This window comes from Pongo pygmaeus, chromosome 1, assembly GCF_028885625.2.
Source record: "Pongo pygmaeus isolate AG05252 chromosome 1, NHGRI_mPonPyg2-v2.0_pri, whole genome shotgun sequence".
Taxonomy (NCBI): Eukaryota; Metazoa; Chordata; class Mammalia; order Primates; family Hominidae; genus Pongo; species Pongo pygmaeus.
The window spans coordinates 5,407,968-5,429,983 of record NC_072373.2 but is presented as its reverse complement, the minus strand read 5'-3'; the positions used below and the strand labels follow the sequence as shown (position 1 = coordinate 5,429,983).

Sequence of the window (22,016 nt, the reverse complement as noted above, 5' to 3'; positions counted from 1 at the left end):
TCACTCAAGATCTTCTCTTATTCCAACTCATACTCTCTATCCCTGAAGATCTACTACACTTATTTGTATCCCATATGGTGGTACTTCATCATATGCTGTGATTTATTTGACTGTTTTGAGTGGAACTCCTTAACTATAAGTTTCAGGGAATTTGGAATACTTCTCATAGTTCTTTTCTATTCATCAAAATCTAAGCACATACAGACTGAATTCTAGGAAAAGCTTCAGGAAACATTTCAGAAACAATATAATTTCTCACAACTTATTTTTTTCTCATAAAATTTGTATTTATATATAAAATATATATTTATATATTTCATATATATGAAAAAATATTTTTTCAAAAAATATATTTTTTAAAATATATATATTTTTGAATCCTAATCATATTCTTGATTTTGGAGCAACAGCTCTAATACTTGAGATATTTTTCTTTCCATAGGAAAAGTTGAAAGGATTAGATGTAAAGAATAAAGGATTTTTCCCCCTTGGAGAAAAATAAAAAGGTAGGTCTACTTATCCTGAGTAAAGCACTGTCCAAATAAACAATGAATTGTGGAGGATTATAAACAAATCAAGTAATTCCATTAAAATCAACTATAGAGGGCAGGTGCGGTGGCTCATGCCTGTAATCCCAGCACTTTGGGAGACTGAGGCAGGTGGATTACCTGAGGTCAGGAGTTCGAGACCAGCCTGGCCAACATGGAGAAACCCCATCTCTACTAAAAATACAAAAAATTAGCTGGGCGTGGTGGCGGGTGCCTGTAATCCCATCTACTTGGGAGGCTGAGGCAGAAATGCTTGAACCCGGGAGGTGAAGGTTGCAGTGAGCCAAGATCGCACCATTCCACTCCAGCCTGGGCAACAGAGCGAGACTCTTGTCTCACAAACAAACAAAAAAAGTCAAATATAGAGATAGCCTATCAGTCATTATCAGAATACCACCTCTTTGGAAAGCACTCTCTAACTTCTTTAAACTTTAAGGGGAAGGTACAGATGTGTTTTCTTTGCATTTAGGAATTCTAACTCCAAATAAGGTAGCCTGGCTTTGAAAGATGGTTCCAACCACAGACATAAAAAGGCCTCTTGGGTATTTACTACAGCAACAACAACAAAAACAACAAAAACACTTTATTTTAAAATCTGGTTTGATAGATAGCAAGCTATATGAAGTAAAGTAAAAGAATCAGCTCATTCACTGATCTCTAGAAGAACGGGGGGAAAATCTCATCTTAAACCTCTGCCAATTTAAATCAGCAGGAAAATTTTGCTTTCTATTATATCTTTCTCCAAAACTTATTTTTTAAATAGTAACTACCAAGTAATTATCTTAGCATATTATCAGTTGCTTCACAACATTAAGATTTCATATACATTATTCCTCACTTAATCCTCTCAGCTGAGTTCTAAAGTATGGTCATTTCCAGTTCACAAATTTTTTAAAAAGGAAGCTATTTAATGTCTAAATCACTTATTCAAAATCCTCAAGCCATTAATGTGGTAAAACTGAGTCTCAAATCCAGGTTTTCTAGCTCTAAGTTCATGTCTCTTTTCGTATCACATACTGTTTTTAGGATGTTGGTTGTTTATGAAAGGAAGTAAAGTTTTCTTTCTTTCTAATAACCTTTATACACAGTTGACTCTCGGAAAACACAGGTCTGAACTGCGCAGTTCCACTTATACATGGATTTTTTTCAGTAATAGTACACCAAGTGTGCCTATCTCTCCTGCCTTCTCCTTCCACCTGCTCCATATCTCTTCATCTCTGCCACCCAAGACAGAAAGACTAACGCCTTCTCTTTCTGCTCCTCCTCAGCCTACTCAACAAGAAGACAATGAAGATGAAGACTTTTATGATGATCCACTTCCACTTAATGAATAGCAAATATATTTTCTCTTCCTTATGATTTTCTTAATAACATTTTCTCTTGCTTACATTATAAGAATATGGTATACAGTACATGTAATACACAAACTATGTATCAATTAACTGTTTAGGTTATTGGTAAAGCTTCTGGGCAAGAGTAGGATATTGGTAGCTAAGTTTGGGGGAGTCAAAAGTTAGAACAAGGATGTTTGACTATACAAGGGTTGAAGCCCCTAAACTTTGCACTGCTCAAGAGTCAACTGTATTTCACTTTCTAGTTTTATGTGAATTAAATTGATACAAACAGGTGACAGAGAGCTGAAATATGTTTTCTCCCAGAGAAAACTGACCAATCTTTTATTTAGTATTCATGCATTAAAAATAACTGCCATCCTCATTGACATTATATTTAAAAGCCCCAACAAGCTCTGATCACATAAGACAAAGTTCTGTAAGTGACAGATAAGCTGTCAAGTAATATTACACTGCTTCAGGACTTCTTTATAGAAGTTGTATTTAAATAATGTCTTTCTGTCAATATCAGATTATTGGAACAAGGCTGAGAACACATTTAAAGTGTTCATTGGCCAAAATGTTAAAAATCTAACATGAATTAACATGTAACTAAAGTTGCCCGGAGTCTAATATCGTAATTTATTCAGGCTTGTCAGTCTAAGCCAACTTTGGTGATTCCTTAGTCATAATAAAATAATCTGTCTATAAAAATAAAGACCCATCAATAGGTAAAGAAGAGAGATGGAACTTCCTAGAGGCATAGAAATATCAAACAATTTATGAAGCAAACAGTAAATCTGTAAATAATACAGTTTAACAAAAATATTTTAACAAAATGTTACACAGGACTAACGTGAAGTTCAAAGGAAACAATGCATATGAAATAGTGCTGCAAAGATTATTACATGTTTATTTTTAATTATCTTATAAGAACACCCTACAGAGACAGAAACTTTATCAGTGTGCTTTTGGAAGCAATAACTGTTGCTGGTTGGATGATTCAGTTATCATGAACTATTCTGGCAGGTTTCAACAGCAGTGCCATTTTAAAACATTAAAAATGTCTAAAAATGCAACCATAGTAATAGATTCTGAGTGCATGGGTTGGGGGGTGAGGGAGAAAGACAATGACAAATTGGTCCAAAAGGACATTGAGACTTCATAGTTGGAAGACTATTGTGCTGACAATTAGTAACAGAGGAAGCAGAGCACAAAACAAATGAATGAAAAAAGCTGAACTTGCAATGAAAGACCTTATTATAGTTCAGAAACATTATTGTAATAAAGGGGCAATGTACTCTCCTCTATAAAACTTCCAAACAGGCACCCTAGTCTCTTTTCTCTTCCCCTGCATTTCATTTTTTCATTAGCATCTGCTTGATTATGTATTATTTCCAACCCAAAAGAACGCCTCTATATCTTTCCTAAATTCCAAGGCTTAAAGGTCCTTCCTCCCAATGTGGCCTTAGGCCTCATTTAACTTTACTCAAAGTATAATAAATGCTTTTAAATTAAAATAAAGATATAGGGGTGAAAAAATCAGAAAGCCAATAATTTAGCATGTATCAACTCAGAGGAAGCAACAAAACATGTCCCTCAAGTTCAACTTGTGAAAAATGCAATGATTATATAACTTACTGCAAATATTCAGATGATTCTGCCTCTAAAAAGATCAGTGTCTCCCCTATGGCTTCTATGACTTAGCTGGAAAAGCAATGTTGAAATCTTCACATACTAGTGAATCATCTACATTAAGCTGCTGTTTCCCTAAATGTTATCCAAAAGTTCTCAAATACATCTTCATGTATTAGTCAAGAATGACAAGATCTGATCCATGATACAGACAGACAGACTAATCTAGAGGCATGGAAAACCCATATCTTCTGAATTGCCCACACTAGACAACCTCTCACCTCAAGGCCCTAATGTAAGGTAGTCAGAGATCCTTTAGTTAAGTAGGAATATGGAAAAAGCACTGGTCTGGAAACTTGAAAGCTGCGGGTTTATCTCCCAGCTCCATCTCTGAAAGAATTCCTTGCCACTGGGAAATTCCATGAGCCTAGTTTCTACAGCTATAAAATAGACTGTTTGTCCTCCAAGGATGTTAGTAAGATTAAATATATCTTACTAATACACACATATATGTGTATGTATGTACATATATGTATGTATGTACATATATATGTATGTATGAACATATATATGTATGTATGTAAAGTACGAGGCAGAAGGTACTCAACAAGTGGTAATTTATTACTATACTACTCCACAATATACTCAATATTTCAAGACATAATTATCTGCTGCTGATAGGCAAACCACTGAATTTAGAAGAAAGGACTTTAGAGATCCTTCACTCTAACTCCCTCACTCTACAGATGACAAAATTCTGAGTCCCAGTATGGTTAAGCGACTGGCCCAACATTACATAATAAAACTCTTATCAAATTTATCAGCCACCCATCTACAACATCTATATTTGTTCCTTTGCTCTAGCAGAAAGAAGTATCGCTATTATATATAATACAACTCTTGACAACAATGAGAGTCCACTATTAACCCACTGGGTGATACTTGGCATAGCACGAAAGTTCTATGGGTGCTGACTACGTATTACTTGAAGAGAGTTGTCATCTCTGAACACCATATATGATTAAATGCATTCAAACCAGGTGAGAGTTCAAATCACAGTTCTGAAATGTACTTGCTTTGAGGTTCTGGGAAAGTTTTTCAGTCTCTCTAGGTCTCAGATTATCTAGTTTTTTTTCCTTTAAGTAATAATATTTATTTCATGTTTTTCATGTGATGACAAAATGCAATTACACAAATAAAACACCTTGTAAAAAGCAGGCTGTTGAAAAATGTTAACTTTCTTCCCTTACTTCCTTAATTGCTCTCCTAATTTCCAATGTATTAATTATAAAATGGGATTAAAACACCAAATATAATGGGCAAACATCATCTTTCTAATTACAATTTCAAAAACTAATTACACACAATCCTCTTTCTAGAAACTAAACATTTAAGTTTAAAATGATACACCAAAAAAAAAAATTTCAACAAGTAAATCAAGTAGTTATCTACATTCAACTTAACCAAAATAATCTATACATTTAATAAGGTCATAAAAAAATTATACAGTAAATACACTACAGTTGCCTTATCACACACAGGCTGCAGGTGGTGATCCTCCTACCCCACCCTCCACTTCCCATCCACAATACTCCAACTTCCCTACATAAAAGAAGGCAAATTTTTTAAAAATAAATATATAAAGAGATAATGTACCCCTTTCCAAGCTACAGTTTATAACCTTTTTAGCTTAAATTTTAAAAACTCTGTAGGTAGGATTTTAAAATGGAGTATTTATTTGTCAGTAAAATTATTTTATATTCCACCAGGAGAGAAGATGAACAGCAATGTTACTACAGAAACTACAAATAAAACACGAGGTAAGCTAACAAACAGGGTAGCTAGTGCCTAACTGTGGCCCTGAGAAAACAATGTCTGACATGATTAGGGCATTCTGCTAAGTATTTCAAATGCCATATTTATTCCTATCATTTATTCTTTTTCCTCATTTGATATTTTTCACTCTATACAGGGATAAGGAAATAACATACCATCTGGAGCTTTCATTCATTTCTGAAGATTTCATACCCACTTACTTCGACAAGATGAAAAGAAATTCAGCCAAAGTTTCTCAGAAATAATTTTTCAAATTAATGCTATTCTTGTTACCTGGAAAGTAACCTTTATCTTCTGAAATCTTTCTATTTCTCCAAACAATCTCAATTTCCAAAGAAGCTTTTCTTGATGATCCCATCTTTAATGAAACCTCTTTTTCCTAAATTGTAACTGCATATATTAATTGCAAAACTCACTTCAAAACTTAGCCATAAAACATCTCAAAATACCAATTCCAAGGGTCTGTGGCATATTTTTGCTACTAGACTATAAATTCTTCAAAGCCAAGGGCTAGATCTCGTATCTATGGAATAAGAAAATGAACACAAAACTCTAGGTTCACTCTGTTAGACATGGGTTCATGCTGTGGGCTCTGCCATTTGCCAAATAGTGGCCTAAGCAAGTCATATAACCACTCTGAGTTCCTTTAAAATGGGGAGCATAATACTTACCTCACCGTGTTGTGAAGATAAAATGAGAAAACATATGTGAAAGGGCTTGATACATAGTAACGCTCAAAGAAAGGTTGGTTTCCTTATTTCCTTCTTTTTTCCCCTCAGTACCTGGTACAATGTTGAGAACATAATAACCCTCAATAAAAACTTCCTAAATATTCATTACAATTTAGACTTCCTAAAAAATATATTTAAATATTAATTTTGATGGCTCCTATGTTTCCAAATTGTGTTACTTTAAGTCAAACACATACACACAAGGTAGAAAACTTCAAAACACAGTAGGTGCAAATGGTTGTTATTTGAGATGACTAGAAAAGAAAATCAAGGAAGGAGTCAGAAGTATTTAAAAATAATTGAGTGATACTAATTATATGTAGGGTGTTCCCTTACTTAAGCACCTATCGACAAGTAATAGTTGATTGCTGACCTTTGAAAAAGTTGAGTGAGAGAGAAAAGGGGGAAGGCAGATACAGAGGAAAGGAAGGAGGGAAAAAGAAAGGAATAAAGGAAGGTGGTCATGCTGGAATCTCTTCTATGTCCTCAGTATAAACTATTGAAGCTGATAACTACTTGCCTGCCTTCCTTTAAATTTAAACAATCCCCATTGCATCCTCCACCTTTCAATAAAGCAGTAATCTAGGAAGCAAATTACCTTTAATTTTTCCTCCAATGGATGGGATCCTCTTCAACCAGTCAGAAAAATACTGAAGGATTTTATTACTTTTAGAAAAAAACAACTTCTGACTAAAAAGGGAATAACAATAGTCACACACGGGTCTTTCTCAGCCTGCAGCAGCTTTGTCTTCCAAAGCCCAAGTTTTGAAGAATTTGGTCTATACCCCGTTCCTCTTGCCCTCACCCAAACTCTTGTCTCTGATCCAATGGTGTTAGATCTTATTTATTTATTTTTTTTAGCAATCAATATATGTTAATTGAATACTTTTTTTTGTATAAATGTTTTTTACATTTTTTAATTATACTTTAAGTTCTCAGGTACATGTATAGAACGTGCAGGTTTGTTACAAAGGTATACACGTGCCATGGTGGTTTGCTGTACCCATCAACCTGTCATCTATATTAGGTATTTCTCCTAATGCTATCCCTCCCCTAGCCCCCAACCCCTCAACAGGCCCCGGTGTGAGATGTTTCCCTCCCTGTGTACATGTGTTCTCATTGTTCAACTCCCACTTATGAATGAGAACATGCGGTGTTTGGTTATCTGTTCCTGTGACAGTTTTCTCAGAATGATGGTTTCCAGATTCATCCATGTCCCTGCAAAGGACATGAACTCATCATTTTTTATGGCTGCATAGTATTCCATGGTGTGTATGTGCCACACTTTCTTTATCCAGTCTATCATTGATGGGCATTTGGGTTGGTTCCAAGTCTTTGCTATTGTGAATAGTGCTGCAATAAACATACGTGTGCATGTGTCTTTATAGCAGCATGATTTATAATCCTTTGGGTGTACACCCAGTAATGGAATTGCTGGGTCAAATGGTATTTCTAGTTCTAGATCCTTGAGGAATCGCCACACTGTCTTCCACAATGGTTGAACTAATTTACACTTCCACCAACAGTGTAAAAGCATTCCTATTTCTCCACATCCTCTCCAGCATCTGTTGTTTCCTGACTTTTTAATTGATCGCCATTCTAACTGGCATGGGATGGTATGTCATTGTGTTTTGATTTGTATTTCTCTAATGACCAGTGATGATGAGCTTTTTTTCATATATTGGTTGGCCACATAAATGTCTTCTTTTGCATAGTGTTTGTTCATATCCTTTGCCCACTTTTTGATGGGGTACTTTTTTCCTGTAGATTTGTTTAAGTTCCTTGTAGATTCTGGATATTATCCCTTTGACAGGTGGATAGATTGCGAAAATTCTCTCCCATTCTGTAGGCTGCCTGTTCACTCTAATGATAGTTTCTTTCGCTGTGCAGAAGCTCTTTAGTTTAATTAAATCCCGTTTGTCAATTTTGGCTTTTGTTGCCATTGCTTTTGGTGTTTTAGACATGAAGTCTTTGCCCATACCTATGTCCTGAATAGTATTGCCTAAGTTTTCTTCCAGGGTTTTTATGGTTTTACAGTTTTAGGGTTTTTATGGTTTTTGGTCTTACATTTAAGTCTTTAATCCCTCTTGAGTTAATTTTTGTATAAAGTGTAAGGAAGGGGTCCAGTTTCAGTTTTCTGCATATGGCTAGCCAGTTTTCCCAACACCATTTATTAAATAAGAGAATCCTTTCCCCATTGCTTGTTTTTGTCAGGTTTGTCAAAGATCAGATGATTGTAGATGTGTGGTGTTATTTCTGAGGCCTCTGTTGTGTTCCATTGGTCTACATGTCTGTTTTGGTACCAGCAGCATGCTGTTTTTGTTACTGTAGCCTTGTAGTATAGTTTGAAGTCAGGCAGCGTGATGCCTCCAGCTTTGTTCTTTTCACTTAGGACTGTTTTGGCTATATGGGCTCTTTCTTGGCATTCCCTTCGAAAACCGGCACAAGACAAGGATGCCCTCTCTCACCACTCCTATTCAACATAGTATTGGAAGTTCTGGCTAGGGAAATCAGGCAAGATAAAGAAATAAAGGGTATTCAAACAGGAAGAGGGGAAGTCAAATTATCTCTGTTTGCAGATGCCATGATTGTATATTTAGAAAAACCCTTCATCTCAGCCCCAGATCTCCTTAAGCTGATAAGCAACTTCAGTAAAGTCTCAGGATACAAAATCAATGTGCAAAAATCACAAGCATTCCTACACACCAGTAACAGACAAACAGAGAGCCAAATCATGAGTGAACTCCTATTCACAATTGCTACACAGAGAACAAAATACCTAGGAATACAACTTACAAGGGATGTGAAGGACCTCTTCACGGAAGGCTACAAATCACTGCTCAAGGAAATAAGAGAGGACACAAACAAATGGAAAAACATTCCATGTTCATGGATAGAAAGGATCAATATCATGAAAATGGCCATACTGCCCAAAGTAATTTATAGGTTCAATGCTATCCCCATCAAGCTACCACTGACTTTCTTCACAGAATTAGGTGTTACTTCTTTAGCCACAGTGATGTCTTCCTTTTTGGCCAGAAGGAGGCCATGAGCAGGGTTTGGGAATGTACCTCACTCTGTTTAGTCATTAAGAAAGAACAGCCCTGACTAATCAAAGTCCTAGGCATTAAATGAAACTAGAAATTTACCTCCAACCAAACAATAGTATTTGGCTTCAACTGCAACAGACTGTTGTAAGCAAGTTCTCTAAAACCTTTAAGACTCTTGAAAGAAAGCTCAGTAAAGTGGTTTCCTCCTCACTCCAATGTAATTTAGCTAAAGGAGGAATGACTGCCAGTTAATTCAGCAAACATTACTAAGTACCTTCTATCTTATGTTAATACTATTTGGATAGCATTTTACAACACACGAATTGTTTTCATATATATACATATATTTTATATATATATTATATACATATATATACATATATATACGTGTATATATATATATATATATATTTTTTTTTTGAGACAAAGTCTTGCTCTGTCGCCAAGGCTGGAGTACAGTGGCATGGTCTTGGCTCACTGCAACTTCCACCTCCCGGGTTCAAGCAATTCTCCTGCTTCAGCCCAGTAGCTGGGACTACAGGTGTGCCCCACCAAGCCCAGCTAATCTTTGTATTTTTAGTAGAGATGGGGGTTTCATCATGTTGGCCAGGCTGGTCTCAAACTCCTGATCTCAAGTGATCCACCCACCTCAGCCTCCCAAAGTTCTGGGATTACAAGCGTGAGCCACACCACCCGGCTATATGATCTTACTTGATCCTCACTGTAAGCCTGTGAAGAAGGTATTATTAGCTCCATTGTTCAAAGATGAGCAAAATGAAAATCAGAGAAGTTATGTGATTTGCCCAAGATCACATAGCTAGTAAAGCAGTAGAACCAAGTCCCAAAGTCAGGTCTTCTGACTACAAGTCCAATGATGTTCCAGTATACCAGATATTGTAATAAATACTGTGGGACATTTTTAAAATGAGTATGCGCGGTCACTGTCTTCTACAAGTTTACCATTCCCTTTGATTCTAAATAAGACCCCACATTCCTTATATTTTGATGAAAGAAGTTCAGAAAGTAAAGACTGTAACTAAAATGATAGGGTTGGGAATACAAATCAGGAAAGGGCTGGGAGATCGTGGAAGCTACTAGAGAAGAGGAAGCAGGCTCTAAAACAGAAATCTGATCAGGTCACCTGTAGTGTTATAATGAAGGAATTATTAAAACAGTGAGATTATTTAATACGAAACTCAGATGATACACATGAAAAGTTATGATTATAAAGGAAAATAACACTGATGAAATCTTTCAGAGATGCAGAGGGTTGCTTTCACCCCTAGCAGCTGGATTTGAAACTCTTGACTGCTGCAGTCATTTTCATTAAGATGGGATACACTTTTTCTGTTTTTTTTTTTTCTTTCCACATTTGTTGTATAATGTAAGGAAAAAGTAGGAAAGAATGAACATTTTGTGGAATTTCTGTTCTTGTCAAATTGGAGTATGATTTGAATTGGAGCCTGAAGAAGGAAATATGTGACATTGTTACATTATAGTTCTCTTAAAAATGATCTCATTTTAAAATAATTTTTACAAAGGTTTTCTCCATTCCCAATTCTAAACTTGGTTTAAGGTTAAATTCTGCAAATATGTGAACGTAACACCACCTATGAAAATAGAAGCGAGAAGCAAAATTTGATTAAATTTATGGTAATTCACTTCTTAAGATAAGGCAGCTATTCCTTACAGTGGATACACCTGTTAACAGATATAACTTTTCATTTGTCTAAAAATTTGATAGCATAAAGAAAAAAACAAGTATCTAAGGTGATAGATTTATCAATTACCTTGATTTCATTATATGAATGTATCAAATAATCACATGTACCCAAAAATATGTACATCTAATATGTATCAATTAAAATGTTTTTTAAATAAAGTAAATCAAGAAAAAAAAGCACCAAATCTTCAAGTGATCAAATGATTACATATCTAAAAATCATTAAAAACAAACACAGGGTTAGGAATTTTGTATGTAATTAAACCTGACCAGAATATAGCAATGTATGTCAAAAAGAAAATGTATAGAACATTAAAGAGTAACAGAAAAAAAAGAATGAAAAGATATAGGGTATAAACACAGTTATTATTTGGGCAAGTGTTTAATTGTGGATATATATTAAAAAATAATTCAGCTTTTCCTTGTCAAAAATGGAGAACATCTGAAATTTTTCTAAGCAAGGAGAACAGTATTTGCAAAGGAACTTTTTTTGGAGATGAATCTATCCTATGTATTGTTTCCAAATATTCCAGAAAAGATAATATTCGAAGGTAACAGCTTGATTAGGAGACTTAACATAATCCAGAAAGGAAGTGATGGAGCACTGAGATGGTAGCAGTAAGACTGAAAAGGATGAGGACTAAACTGTATCTTGCTGACTGACTCACAGCCTGTTTGTTTAAGGATGTATCCCCTCCACTGCACACTATAACCAGGTACGTCCTTTTAAAAAAATTGAATACTGATTTGGAAACCAGATGTTCAAAAATTTCATCACATTGATATTCAAGACTTTCCATAATCTGATTACTAACTCTCTAATCTGAGCATTTTTTTCCTCCAGCATAAATTCTCCATCCATCTAGGATATTGCCTATACTATTCACAAAACAAGCTACTCCTTAATACTTGCCTTCATTTGTTTGCTTATGTCGTTAACCTCACTGAGAATGTCCTCTGTCTTCCAAAAACATAATCAAATCTTCTTCTTCAGGGCTCATGTTAACCCCATCTCATTAGTAAATTCTTAGTCACCCTTGCTAACACTTACCTATTGCTTCTCTCAACTTCTACAGCTGCTACTTTCTATAGAATTCATTTTGGCAATTAATCCTATTTTTCCTCCCACTGCTCTATGTTCTATGTGAATGTCTTCCACAGTCAATGACAAATTCTTACATATAAAAATTTTATTATATACTCCTTTCACTATCAGGTATGGGTATAATGATCAATCAACACTTCAAAGGTGAATTATTCTGATCTCTCATAACTCATATACATTTATATAGTATATATTTACATAGTCTATAGTTTTTCTAGAATTACAAGGTTATTATTCTAGGTTGTATTATCTGTTACACACGACTAAGAATCAAGTCATAAGCTTTTTCTCTATCCCCATGTATGTCCACTAGAAGCATTAATAGGAATCAACTGATTTTTCTAAATACTTAAAATCTCTGCATATAATATTTATTCAAAGTTTTTTTTTTTTTTTTTTTTTTTTTTTTAAAGAGACAAGGTCCCTCTATGTTGCCCAGGCCGGTCTGAAACAATCCTCCCACCTTAGCCACCCAAGCAGCTGGGATGAGATAAAGATGTTCATTAGTAGGTTTAAGTCCCACAATTCCCTTACTTTCAAAGAGAGAGAGAAAAGTCGGTTAGAGAGTAAATACTTTGGGTCATGCACAGTAGCTCATGCCTATAATCCTAGCACTTTGGGAGGTCAAGGTGTGGATCACTTGATGAGCCCAGGAGTTCAAGACCAGCCTGAACAAAATGGTGAAACCCTGTCTCTACAAAAAATTGGCCAGATGAGGTGGCATGCAGCTGTAGTCCCCACTACTCAGGATGCTGAGGTGGGAGGATCACTTAAGCTTGGGAGATTGAGGCTACAGAGAGCTGTAATTGTGCCACTGTACTCCAGCCTGAGTGACAGAGTGAGATCTTGTCTTAAAAAACAAAAAAGAAAAAAGAAAAAAAAGAGTAAATATTTCATTTCATCTTTTAAAATTGTGCTTATAAATGCAGAAATGACCTATTTTTTAAGAAGGGACTGAAGAAAGGTTTCAGAGAAGAAAAGCATATTGTCAGGGTGGGACAATATTTGCAGCATAGAATAAGGTAGAATTCTAGGAGAGGCTTCTTAGGACACAGGCTAGCACTTCTCCCATCCCACCACAGAGAGTAAGAAGGAATTGATCAGAAGTAGGATAAGCCCAAGACATAGGGGCAAATGCACACGTCCTCCATGTGGGAACTATTCCCACTCTGGAACTGAGCAAGCTAGTAAACTCAAGAGAAGTTCATACAAATTGTCAAAATGTTAGCAAGACCATGACTCCTGGACAGACAAACTGTTTTACTCAAAATAAAATAAAATGCAGCCCTGAGACAATGTATGTACCCTATATTATTTTTTAAAGTGCATGTTTCTTGTATACAGATTATCTCAATCTACAATCCTTAGAAATCCATCAAACCATAATTCTGATTAGAGATGTACTATGCTTGAAAAACCTTATTTTTACTTACATTTCTATAGCACTACATTGGCACCTATATATTAATAGTTCATATGTGATCCACCCAAAGAAGGGTGAATGTCAAATATTGCTATCCACATTCTATAGGGCTTGTGGAGTTTCCATGCTCCATGTCAAAGGATACCTAGCAATTTAAGTGCTGGAAATGGGGCCCAAAATCAGGTCTCATCACCATAAATCTAGGGGAAATGTTATAATATAGGGGTGAGGGAGGGGAGTAATATTTAAGTGATAGTAAAGACACTTGAGTTTTATTCTTGATACTTAACTACCGCTACCTAGTAAGGCAACCTTAAAAAGATCACTGAATTTCTAAAGCCTTCATTTTTCTCACCTAAAAAAAGAGAAATCCAGACTAGATGTTTCAGATGTTCACTTAAAAAGTTATTAAGTCATAAAATACAGGCACTAGGAGATATAAGATAAATAAGACTAAGCTCTTTCCCCTAAAATAACTTACTGATCAGTGAATGAGACATGCACAGGAACAAGATAACCAAGAAACAATGTGTTAACAGCAGAAGATAATAGATTTAAGAAGGGCAGAGAGGACTAATTTAGCAAGGAATAGGGATGGGAATTAAAATCTGAATTAAGTCTTAGAAGACAGAAAATTATCCAGGCAAACAGAAGACCAAAGGACATTCCAATCAAAGGGAAGAGCATAAACAAAGCCTCAGAGTGGAAAAGCAGCATAGGTTATACAGAGAATTATAAACAGTTCAGTATTGCTGATACATAATTGTAGAGCAGAAGAGAGATCTTGCAAGAGTTGAAAGTAGTGGCCAGATTGAAGAGATCTATGATGTATTAAGGAAGCTGAACTTTATCCAGTAGGCAATGATGATCCAAGGCAGGGCTTTCACAGGGGAATGGCATAGTTATGATATAATTTTAAGAAAGACCACTTTGATACCCGCGTGAAGAAAGAGTATGAGTGGTACAAACTAGAAACAGAGAAGCTAGTTAAGAATCTACAGCAGATATGATGAGGCCTCATTCTGGGGTGATTATAGAAAAGGATCACAGGTTCAAGAAATATGCAGAATCAGCAGGACTAGAAATGGATTGGGAGTGGGGTAAAGATGTGAAGGAGAAAAAAAGGCATGGAAAGAAGCCATGTTTTTGATCAGGCAGAGACAGAACTCAGATACTGAGTATAAAGGAAGAAACAGACAAAATTATCTTGAGTTTAGCTTAGGACACACCCGGTCAAAAAATATCTAGGTAGAGATGTCCAGCCAATTGAACAGAGTAACCTAATGCTCAGGAGAGAGGCCTAGCCTAGAGATTTAAGTGTGGGAGTAAGCTGCATACAAGGTTGCAACTGAAACCCCAAAAGTCAACGTGTCCGCCCAAGAGAAGGTACAAAGTGTGAAGGGTCTTCAACCAGAACCCTGTTAAATACCAGAACTGTGCATTAGCCTAAGGGGTAGGGGGGAACAGGAGACAGGTATATCCCAGAACACAGTGGGAGTGGTCAAAAAGGAGATGGTGATCAACAGTATAAAATGCAGCCCAGCTATAAATCCAGGAAAAATAAGAACTGAAAGGTATCTACTAGACTTACTGACAGGGTTCATGACATGATCTCCCAAAAGATAGCACCTTAGCATTTGAGAAAACAGCAAAAGCAGGAAGGCCTTTCTTACCTTCCTCTCATCTTTCTCATCTGAGACAGGTCATAAAACTTAGCAAGAATTTTTTGATCTTCCCCTGAAATAGGTGTAAGATCCCCATATGAGAGATGCCCATCCTATACCCAGAGGGAAGGAATATCCTTATTTCTGAAGACACAGGGACAGAGAAAAGAATCTGACAAACAAGCCTTACTAAGTTCCCTTCAGTTTATTACCATTATAACCCCTTAGTCCCTATGACTATCCACCTCTTCATCATCCCTAAGCATAAAAATACACAAGTTTGGCCAGGCATGGTGGCTCATGCCTGTAATTCCAGCACTTTGAGAGGCTGAGGCAGGTGGATCACCCGAGGTCAGGAGTTTGAGACCAGCCTGGCCAACATGGTGAAACCCCATCTCTACTAAAAAAAAAAATACAAAAATTAGCCAGGCGTGGTGGTGTGTGCCTATAATCCCAGCTACTTGGGAGGCTGAGGCAGGAGAATCACTTGAACCCAGAAGGCGGAGGTTGCAGTGAGCCAAGGTCGCGCCATTGCACTCCAGCCCAGGCGACAGAGTGATACTGTCTAAAAAAAAAAAAATTTATGTGTTCATTTGGGTCTTCAATTCCAAAGGCTGAATTGTCACATAAAAGTTTTATTACTTAAATTTGTGTGTTTTTCTCTTGTTAGTCTTCCTTTTGTTATAGGAGCCTCAGCCATGAACCTAAAATGGGAAGAAAAGATATTTGTTTTCCCCTACATTAGCAATTAAGTGGTCACTCAATAATTTATTATAAGTAGTTTCAATCAAGTGAGTAAGGGAGGAAGCTAGACTGCAGTGGGATATGAAGTGGAAACAATGAGTATAAGACTATCTTTTTGAAAAATTTAAATCAGGAGGGAAGCAACTCAAAATTTAATTAAGATTGGAAGTTCTCAAGCCCCTTACAGTTCTCATACTCTGTTTTTTTCCATATAGATAAAAAGCCTATTTTGGTAAAATTTCATTGAAACCCATATTGATTAAATATGAAGTAATATCTTTAATTATCAGAAAAATAAGGGATATATATATCCCTTTGGTAGCTACAATTTGATACATATATATATAACATTTCCCAACATACCTTAGAAATACCTTGTAAAATTATCTTTTTAAAAATGTACTAAAGGGGGCTAGGGCAAAGGGAAAAGCAATGGTGAAGTAACCCTCTCTTGCACCAACTGTTCTTTCCTTAATTCCTCATAAAGACATTCTTCATTGCCCTCTGCCTGGAATACCCTTCTTCTCTGTTTTAATTTGCTTAACTCCTACTCACTCTTCAAGGACCTGCTCAAAGTCCACCTCACAGAATCACAGAATATGAGGGACAAAGATCCACTGAATCCAAATGTTTCTAACATGCTGATGAAGAAACCAAATAAAGGTCAGGGTTTCAGAGAATAATCTGCCCAAGGTCCTATTACTTGCAGCTTGTGGCCAGGTTGGAATTTGAACTACTTCTTCAACTAGTACCCATTTCAGTAGACTCATTATTTCCTCACATAATTGTTATTTACAGAATTTAAGATTGCAGTAAGTCAAGCTTTAGTAATAATCAATTTTTAAAAGTTATTTAGTGTAAGATCCATGTTACTAATACTTTTTAAAACTAAGGAGCTGACCTACAACTTACTTGTTAGTTTGAGTCAACTACCTACAGCTACTTGATTATACAAGATTACAGATGTCAAATAATATTTATTTCATGGATAAATAAGCTGACTGTCAGTCACTAAATAGGATCCTTCCCCAAGAGTGCAGCATTTATTTCAGCCTCTGCCAGTGGAAGTGTTGGAGCAGATGTTGGCAGACTGTGACATACAGTATGTCTTTAAAACTCGTTGGGGTGTGAAATTTCATAAGGTCAAAAAATGCTGCATTTTGATCAGCAGATACAAGAATTCTGTACTTTTATAAATTATTTCACAAAAACCAATAACATTTGCTAGTAAAATGGATAAACTAAAAAGCTACACTGGCTTTAGGTAGGGCATTTAGATAATGTATGCTGCTTATGTTCTAAAAGCTAATTTCTATCACTTTAAAGCAAATGTTCACCCAAAAAGTCTTTAAAATGAAAATGTGTTCTTAAGTCAATATAAAATACAACACATTATTTCAGTTGACAACAGGGTTTAAAAAACAATTTTCTATTGAAAGAAAACCATTATTATCTAATGAGCATTTTGGTAGGAAAAAAGATGTTTTCCTTAACTAACACACATACTTCATAGTGATTTCATTTAAAAAATATCTATATAAGAATCCACTAATATAAACAGAGAAAGCCTTTTTTATAAGTTAGTATCCATATCGTTCAAATGACTTCACAAATCTTTTAAACCTTTGGTTTATTGTTTTATCTTTTTCTTAAAAAAAAAAAAAATACAGTAGCCATTCTAACCCACTAACAAGGGCTAACCTGAATTAAACAATAGGAGTAAAAAAAGATCACGGCTTTTATAATGGTAAAATGAAATTTATAACATTCAAAGACTTATTTTCTTGAATTTTTTGTTATATTATTGCATTTTTTAGCTTCAAATTTCCCTTATATCTTTTTTTCCCAAATATGGCTAATAGATAACATATAATCAAAATCAAAATTAAGGATATTGTCTCGTTAAAGATTTTAGCTTAATAATACAGACTAGCTAGATCTTAGACAAGTTTATTTAACTTAGCGTAATTTAAAACACTTTATTTCCGAATTAACACAAAGATTCTCTAATTGATTAATCAATATATTTGAAAAGTTGGAAGAGCCTGGTAATAACATAACAATAATAATCATTGTCATTATCATCATTGTCATCTTTCAGTTTATTTTGTCCTATGTTCATGCAAATACAAAATTTCTAAGTAAGTTTTAAACATTTTTGTTAGATATTTGCAAGGAAGAAAAATTTAACTACAAACATAAAATTTCCCCAGAAGACGATTTCTAATATAAATCACCTGTTTCTCATCACACAATCAAAAGAGCTAAGATTATGACAGGAAACTGATTAAAATGCATTAAGTACCACAACATCTTATAACCATGCTAAATCGAACAACCAAGTTCAAAGGTCCTTGTTTTTATGTTATAAAGAAAAACTTGAAGTATATATTTGGGGAATTATATTTATCACATTCAAGTTCTACATAAAAATATTAAACTCTATTGCATTGTATAAGACCAAATATTATCGATAACCTCTATGCTAAGGAATCGAAATTCTATCAAAGCTGAAAATTTCTCTATTAAATATAAACCAAAACTTTTTCACAGGTTTCTCATATAGCCTAAGATATCTGACACATAAAATCATAAAAATAAATAAATACAAGGTGAATCAACAATTATAATTAACTTACTTGCCACTGAAAAGTTGTTGAGGGGATAAGGTAAATCCACATCTTGAGGTTTCTCTTTATATCCTATGAATGAGCCATCTGTCTTCAAAAGGAAGTATCTTGGCCTCCAGTTTTTTATATATTCTCCTACATGAGGAAAGCACGCATGTTAATGCTGAAAAAAATGAACAGCAGCTTTTATGCAAAAAATAAATTTTGGTACAATATATGTCCTACAACACTGGCCTCCAAAAATTTAGTTATGCAATTTTCTTTTAACTTAGCTTACAAAAGAAAATACATAAGCCTACAATTAAGAGTCAATAAAAACCCAAACATGTTTTGTTTTTAATGATTTCACACTTTGATAATTCATTTGCACCATTATTCCTTCAGAGAATCATCTGAGTACACATTTTGTTCAGTTTTTCATTTTATCAGATGGTTGTTAGAGCATATTTTCAGCTGTTTTAAAAAGCCTTGGTAAATCATCCACACAGTATCAATGAATTTCCATTAAAAACATTTATCATAAGAGGGGAAAGAAATAGATGTTTCTCTTCCACTAATTGTGTCTTTTTTTTTCCAAAAAAGAAAGAAAAAAGTCTATTTTCATTAATAAATCTTGACTATAACTTGTTTAAGCAACACTTTATTGTTCTTCATAGAAAAATAACGTTTTTGCAATGCTGTACTTAAGAAAACGAAAGAACATGGGTTAACAGGGCTTTAAACGATATGCAAACTCACACATACACAAACATAGTAACTATTAATATATGGTACAGTGTCAAGTACATAATAGTCAATAAATGTATACTTTATTAGAACTTAACATAAGGTACCACCTAGCGACCAAAATACACATTTTTAGCAACCACATTACAATTTGCCTACCTACTAAAGGACAACTTATAATTTTAAGCAACAGAGGTGCTCCATGATGCTACAAGAGCTAGAAGGCTATCTGGTATTGATTCCGTTCTCTACTGGTTATTTCTACCTGCTAATTAAATCTCAAATGCTTAGGCAAAGAATTACAAAAAAATTGAAAACAGTTCTATTTTCCCTACAAATCAGCTTCTTCTTGTGGCCCAAAGTCAAACCCAACATCTGACGGTTCCTCCTTATCACAGTTAGGTCAGTACTGCCATCACAAGTCTCTCTGACTGAGCCCAATCAACTGAACCCTTAATATGTTATATCTCCTCTTCTGTTAACACTGTTTTTCCCCACTCCACACATTCCCCACTTCCATCCTAATGTATCTATCACCTCCAGATTAATCTTGTGTGTACCACTTTATCACTTTTCTGCTCAAAATATCCTGTGACTCCTTACTGCTTACTGTAAAGTCCAGTCTCTTACCATAAAATGTAATCCAAATCTTTTACTATAAAAGGCAATCTCGCCCCAACATGTATTTCAGATGTGGAATCATTCCTCTGAGTCAGCAATTCTTAAACTTCTTAGAACCTCTTTATACCCTTAAATATTACTTAGAGCACCAACAAATTATGTAGATTTTTATCTATGTTTACTGTATTCGAAATTGAAAATAGATTTTATAAATTTTTTACTTCATTTGAAAATAAATTTATTATATATAACATATAACAAATAACATATTTTTATAAAAAATAACTATTTTCTAAAAAAAAAAAAAAGAAAAAGAAAGAAAAATGCAAAGACCAGCACTGCTTTCCATTTTTACAAATCTATTTAATGTCTGGCTTAATAGAAGACAGCTGAATTTTCTTAGCTGTTCCTGCCTTCAACATCCTGCTGCAGTATGTTGTTTTGGTTTAAATTTAGGGGGAAAAAATCTGGCTTAAACAGATATGAAGCTGAAAAAGGGAAGAATATTCAGATAGTTATGGATATCATTCTTTGATACTACACCAGAATTCAACAAGGGATAGTTTCTAAAAGGTTAGTTGCAATGTAGAACTTGAAACTTTATCAATGAACTTTCTGTACTATTATGCGAAAATCCATTGATCTATATTGGACTTTGAATGAATATTTTAACACTGTCTATAATTTTATAACATTATGCATTGGTCACACAGAAAACCCTGGCTTATCGTGCTACACTGATCTTCCTAATGTTGACACATTTCATTATACAATCACATTTGTTATCAATACCAGTCTCATGAAAAAAGTAAACATTGGAAAGCTGACAAGCTCATGACGAGAGATCTGTTTTCCCAAATTTAATCTTTGCTTAAAAGCTCAATTTCCATCACTGATAGCATATACTGTCAGTTGTTTTCCTTGCAGCGATAATACTCTACATGCCCAAGCTGGTGCCCACCACTTAATGCTCAATCATGATTTATTAAACAAATGAATAAGTAGAGGATATGTAGATCAGTATCTTCCACATAAGTATGTAAGGGCAAAAAAGAAATTTAAAGAGAAAAGAAAAAAAAGTGATGCTCTTCACTTTATTTTACTGAAAAAATACAGCCCTAATATTAATAAGCACATGACTTAAGCCAATTTATAAAACTAGAATGCCTAATACACAATTCCCATGTTGAAAAATAAAATAATGCCTTAATTGCTCTTATTTTATTTTTCCATTTCATTTATTCCTATATAAAATTCAAAATCATTAGGTATTAATTCTCCAATTAATGACATATTTAGACTTCAAATGTTGTTGTACAGCAATAAGAGATTTATACTGGTACAAAATGCTGTAACTCTGTCAAGGTAAATCACAATAGTTTAATAATTATACCAAAGATAAAATGAATCAAATCCATTTGAAAAATAGAAAACACAGAATAACACCATTTCTTCTTATTTTAAAATAGTACTGAATACACTTATTCAAGAAATGTAAACTTAAAAGAAATCAAATTTTCAATTCTAAGCATAATTTCCCTCTACGTACATGCTCAGATGAAAAACACAAAAACATCATTATATAAATCTTGTATCTTTTTTATTAGGCAGATTTTTAAATTTTTAAAATATTTTCTGTGACCTGTAGCAGGACTTCTGGTTGCCAAAAAGCTATTTAAAAATAAATGTATTATGCATCCTTTAAACATAATACAGTATACCAAGATAGTGATATACTCACTCACATGGAAGAAAAATTTAAAAATAAGAATTTCCCTTCTTCCTTAAAAAAAGTATTATTTCTCACAAACTTTTTAAATAATTTTAAATTGATTTGGTTAATCAACAATTATACTGTGATACTAAGCCAGAAGTAGATCTCTAACTTCCAATAAAGACTCCTAAATCTATTTTCTTGTCATTTTTTATCTATAATATGAATGAACTTTCTGAGAAGATGCTTAGAATGCATTCATTATTAATTTGTTACAGAGGCTGGACCAAAAAAAAAAAAAAGACAACTTAATAGAGCTTAATTCCAGTATTATACCAGATTTCAGGTGCCTAGCTGTTCAAAAAGGAACTGAACACTTTCGTCTCTAGCTCAGAAGTTGAAGCAGTGCGAGTTCAGATAAGGCACATGTTGTCAGGTTGTTCTAAAATATGGACAGAAAGTCCTAGCTTTTATGAGGCTAAGTACCCAGAACAAAGTACCCTCCCTGCCACCAATCCTTTTAAGACAGACTGCT

At 34.5% G+C, this 22,016-nt stretch overlaps 1 protein-coding gene across 7 annotated transcripts in view; it reads right to left on the bottom strand.

Moving 5' to 3' along the window:
* AKT3 (AKT serine/threonine kinase 3) overlaps window positions 1–22,016 on the bottom strand; it is a 365,144-nt gene that overhangs the window by 183,651 nt on the left and 159,477 nt on the right. For all 7 annotated transcript variants that reach the window (XM_054501224.2, XM_063668069.1, XM_063668092.1 and 4 more), the window contains one exon: window positions 18,430–18,555. In XM_054501224.2, coding sequence (XP_054357199.1) covers window positions 18,430–18,555 — 126 coding nt within the window. The remainder of the gene's footprint in view (window positions 1–18,429; window positions 18,556–22,016) is intronic.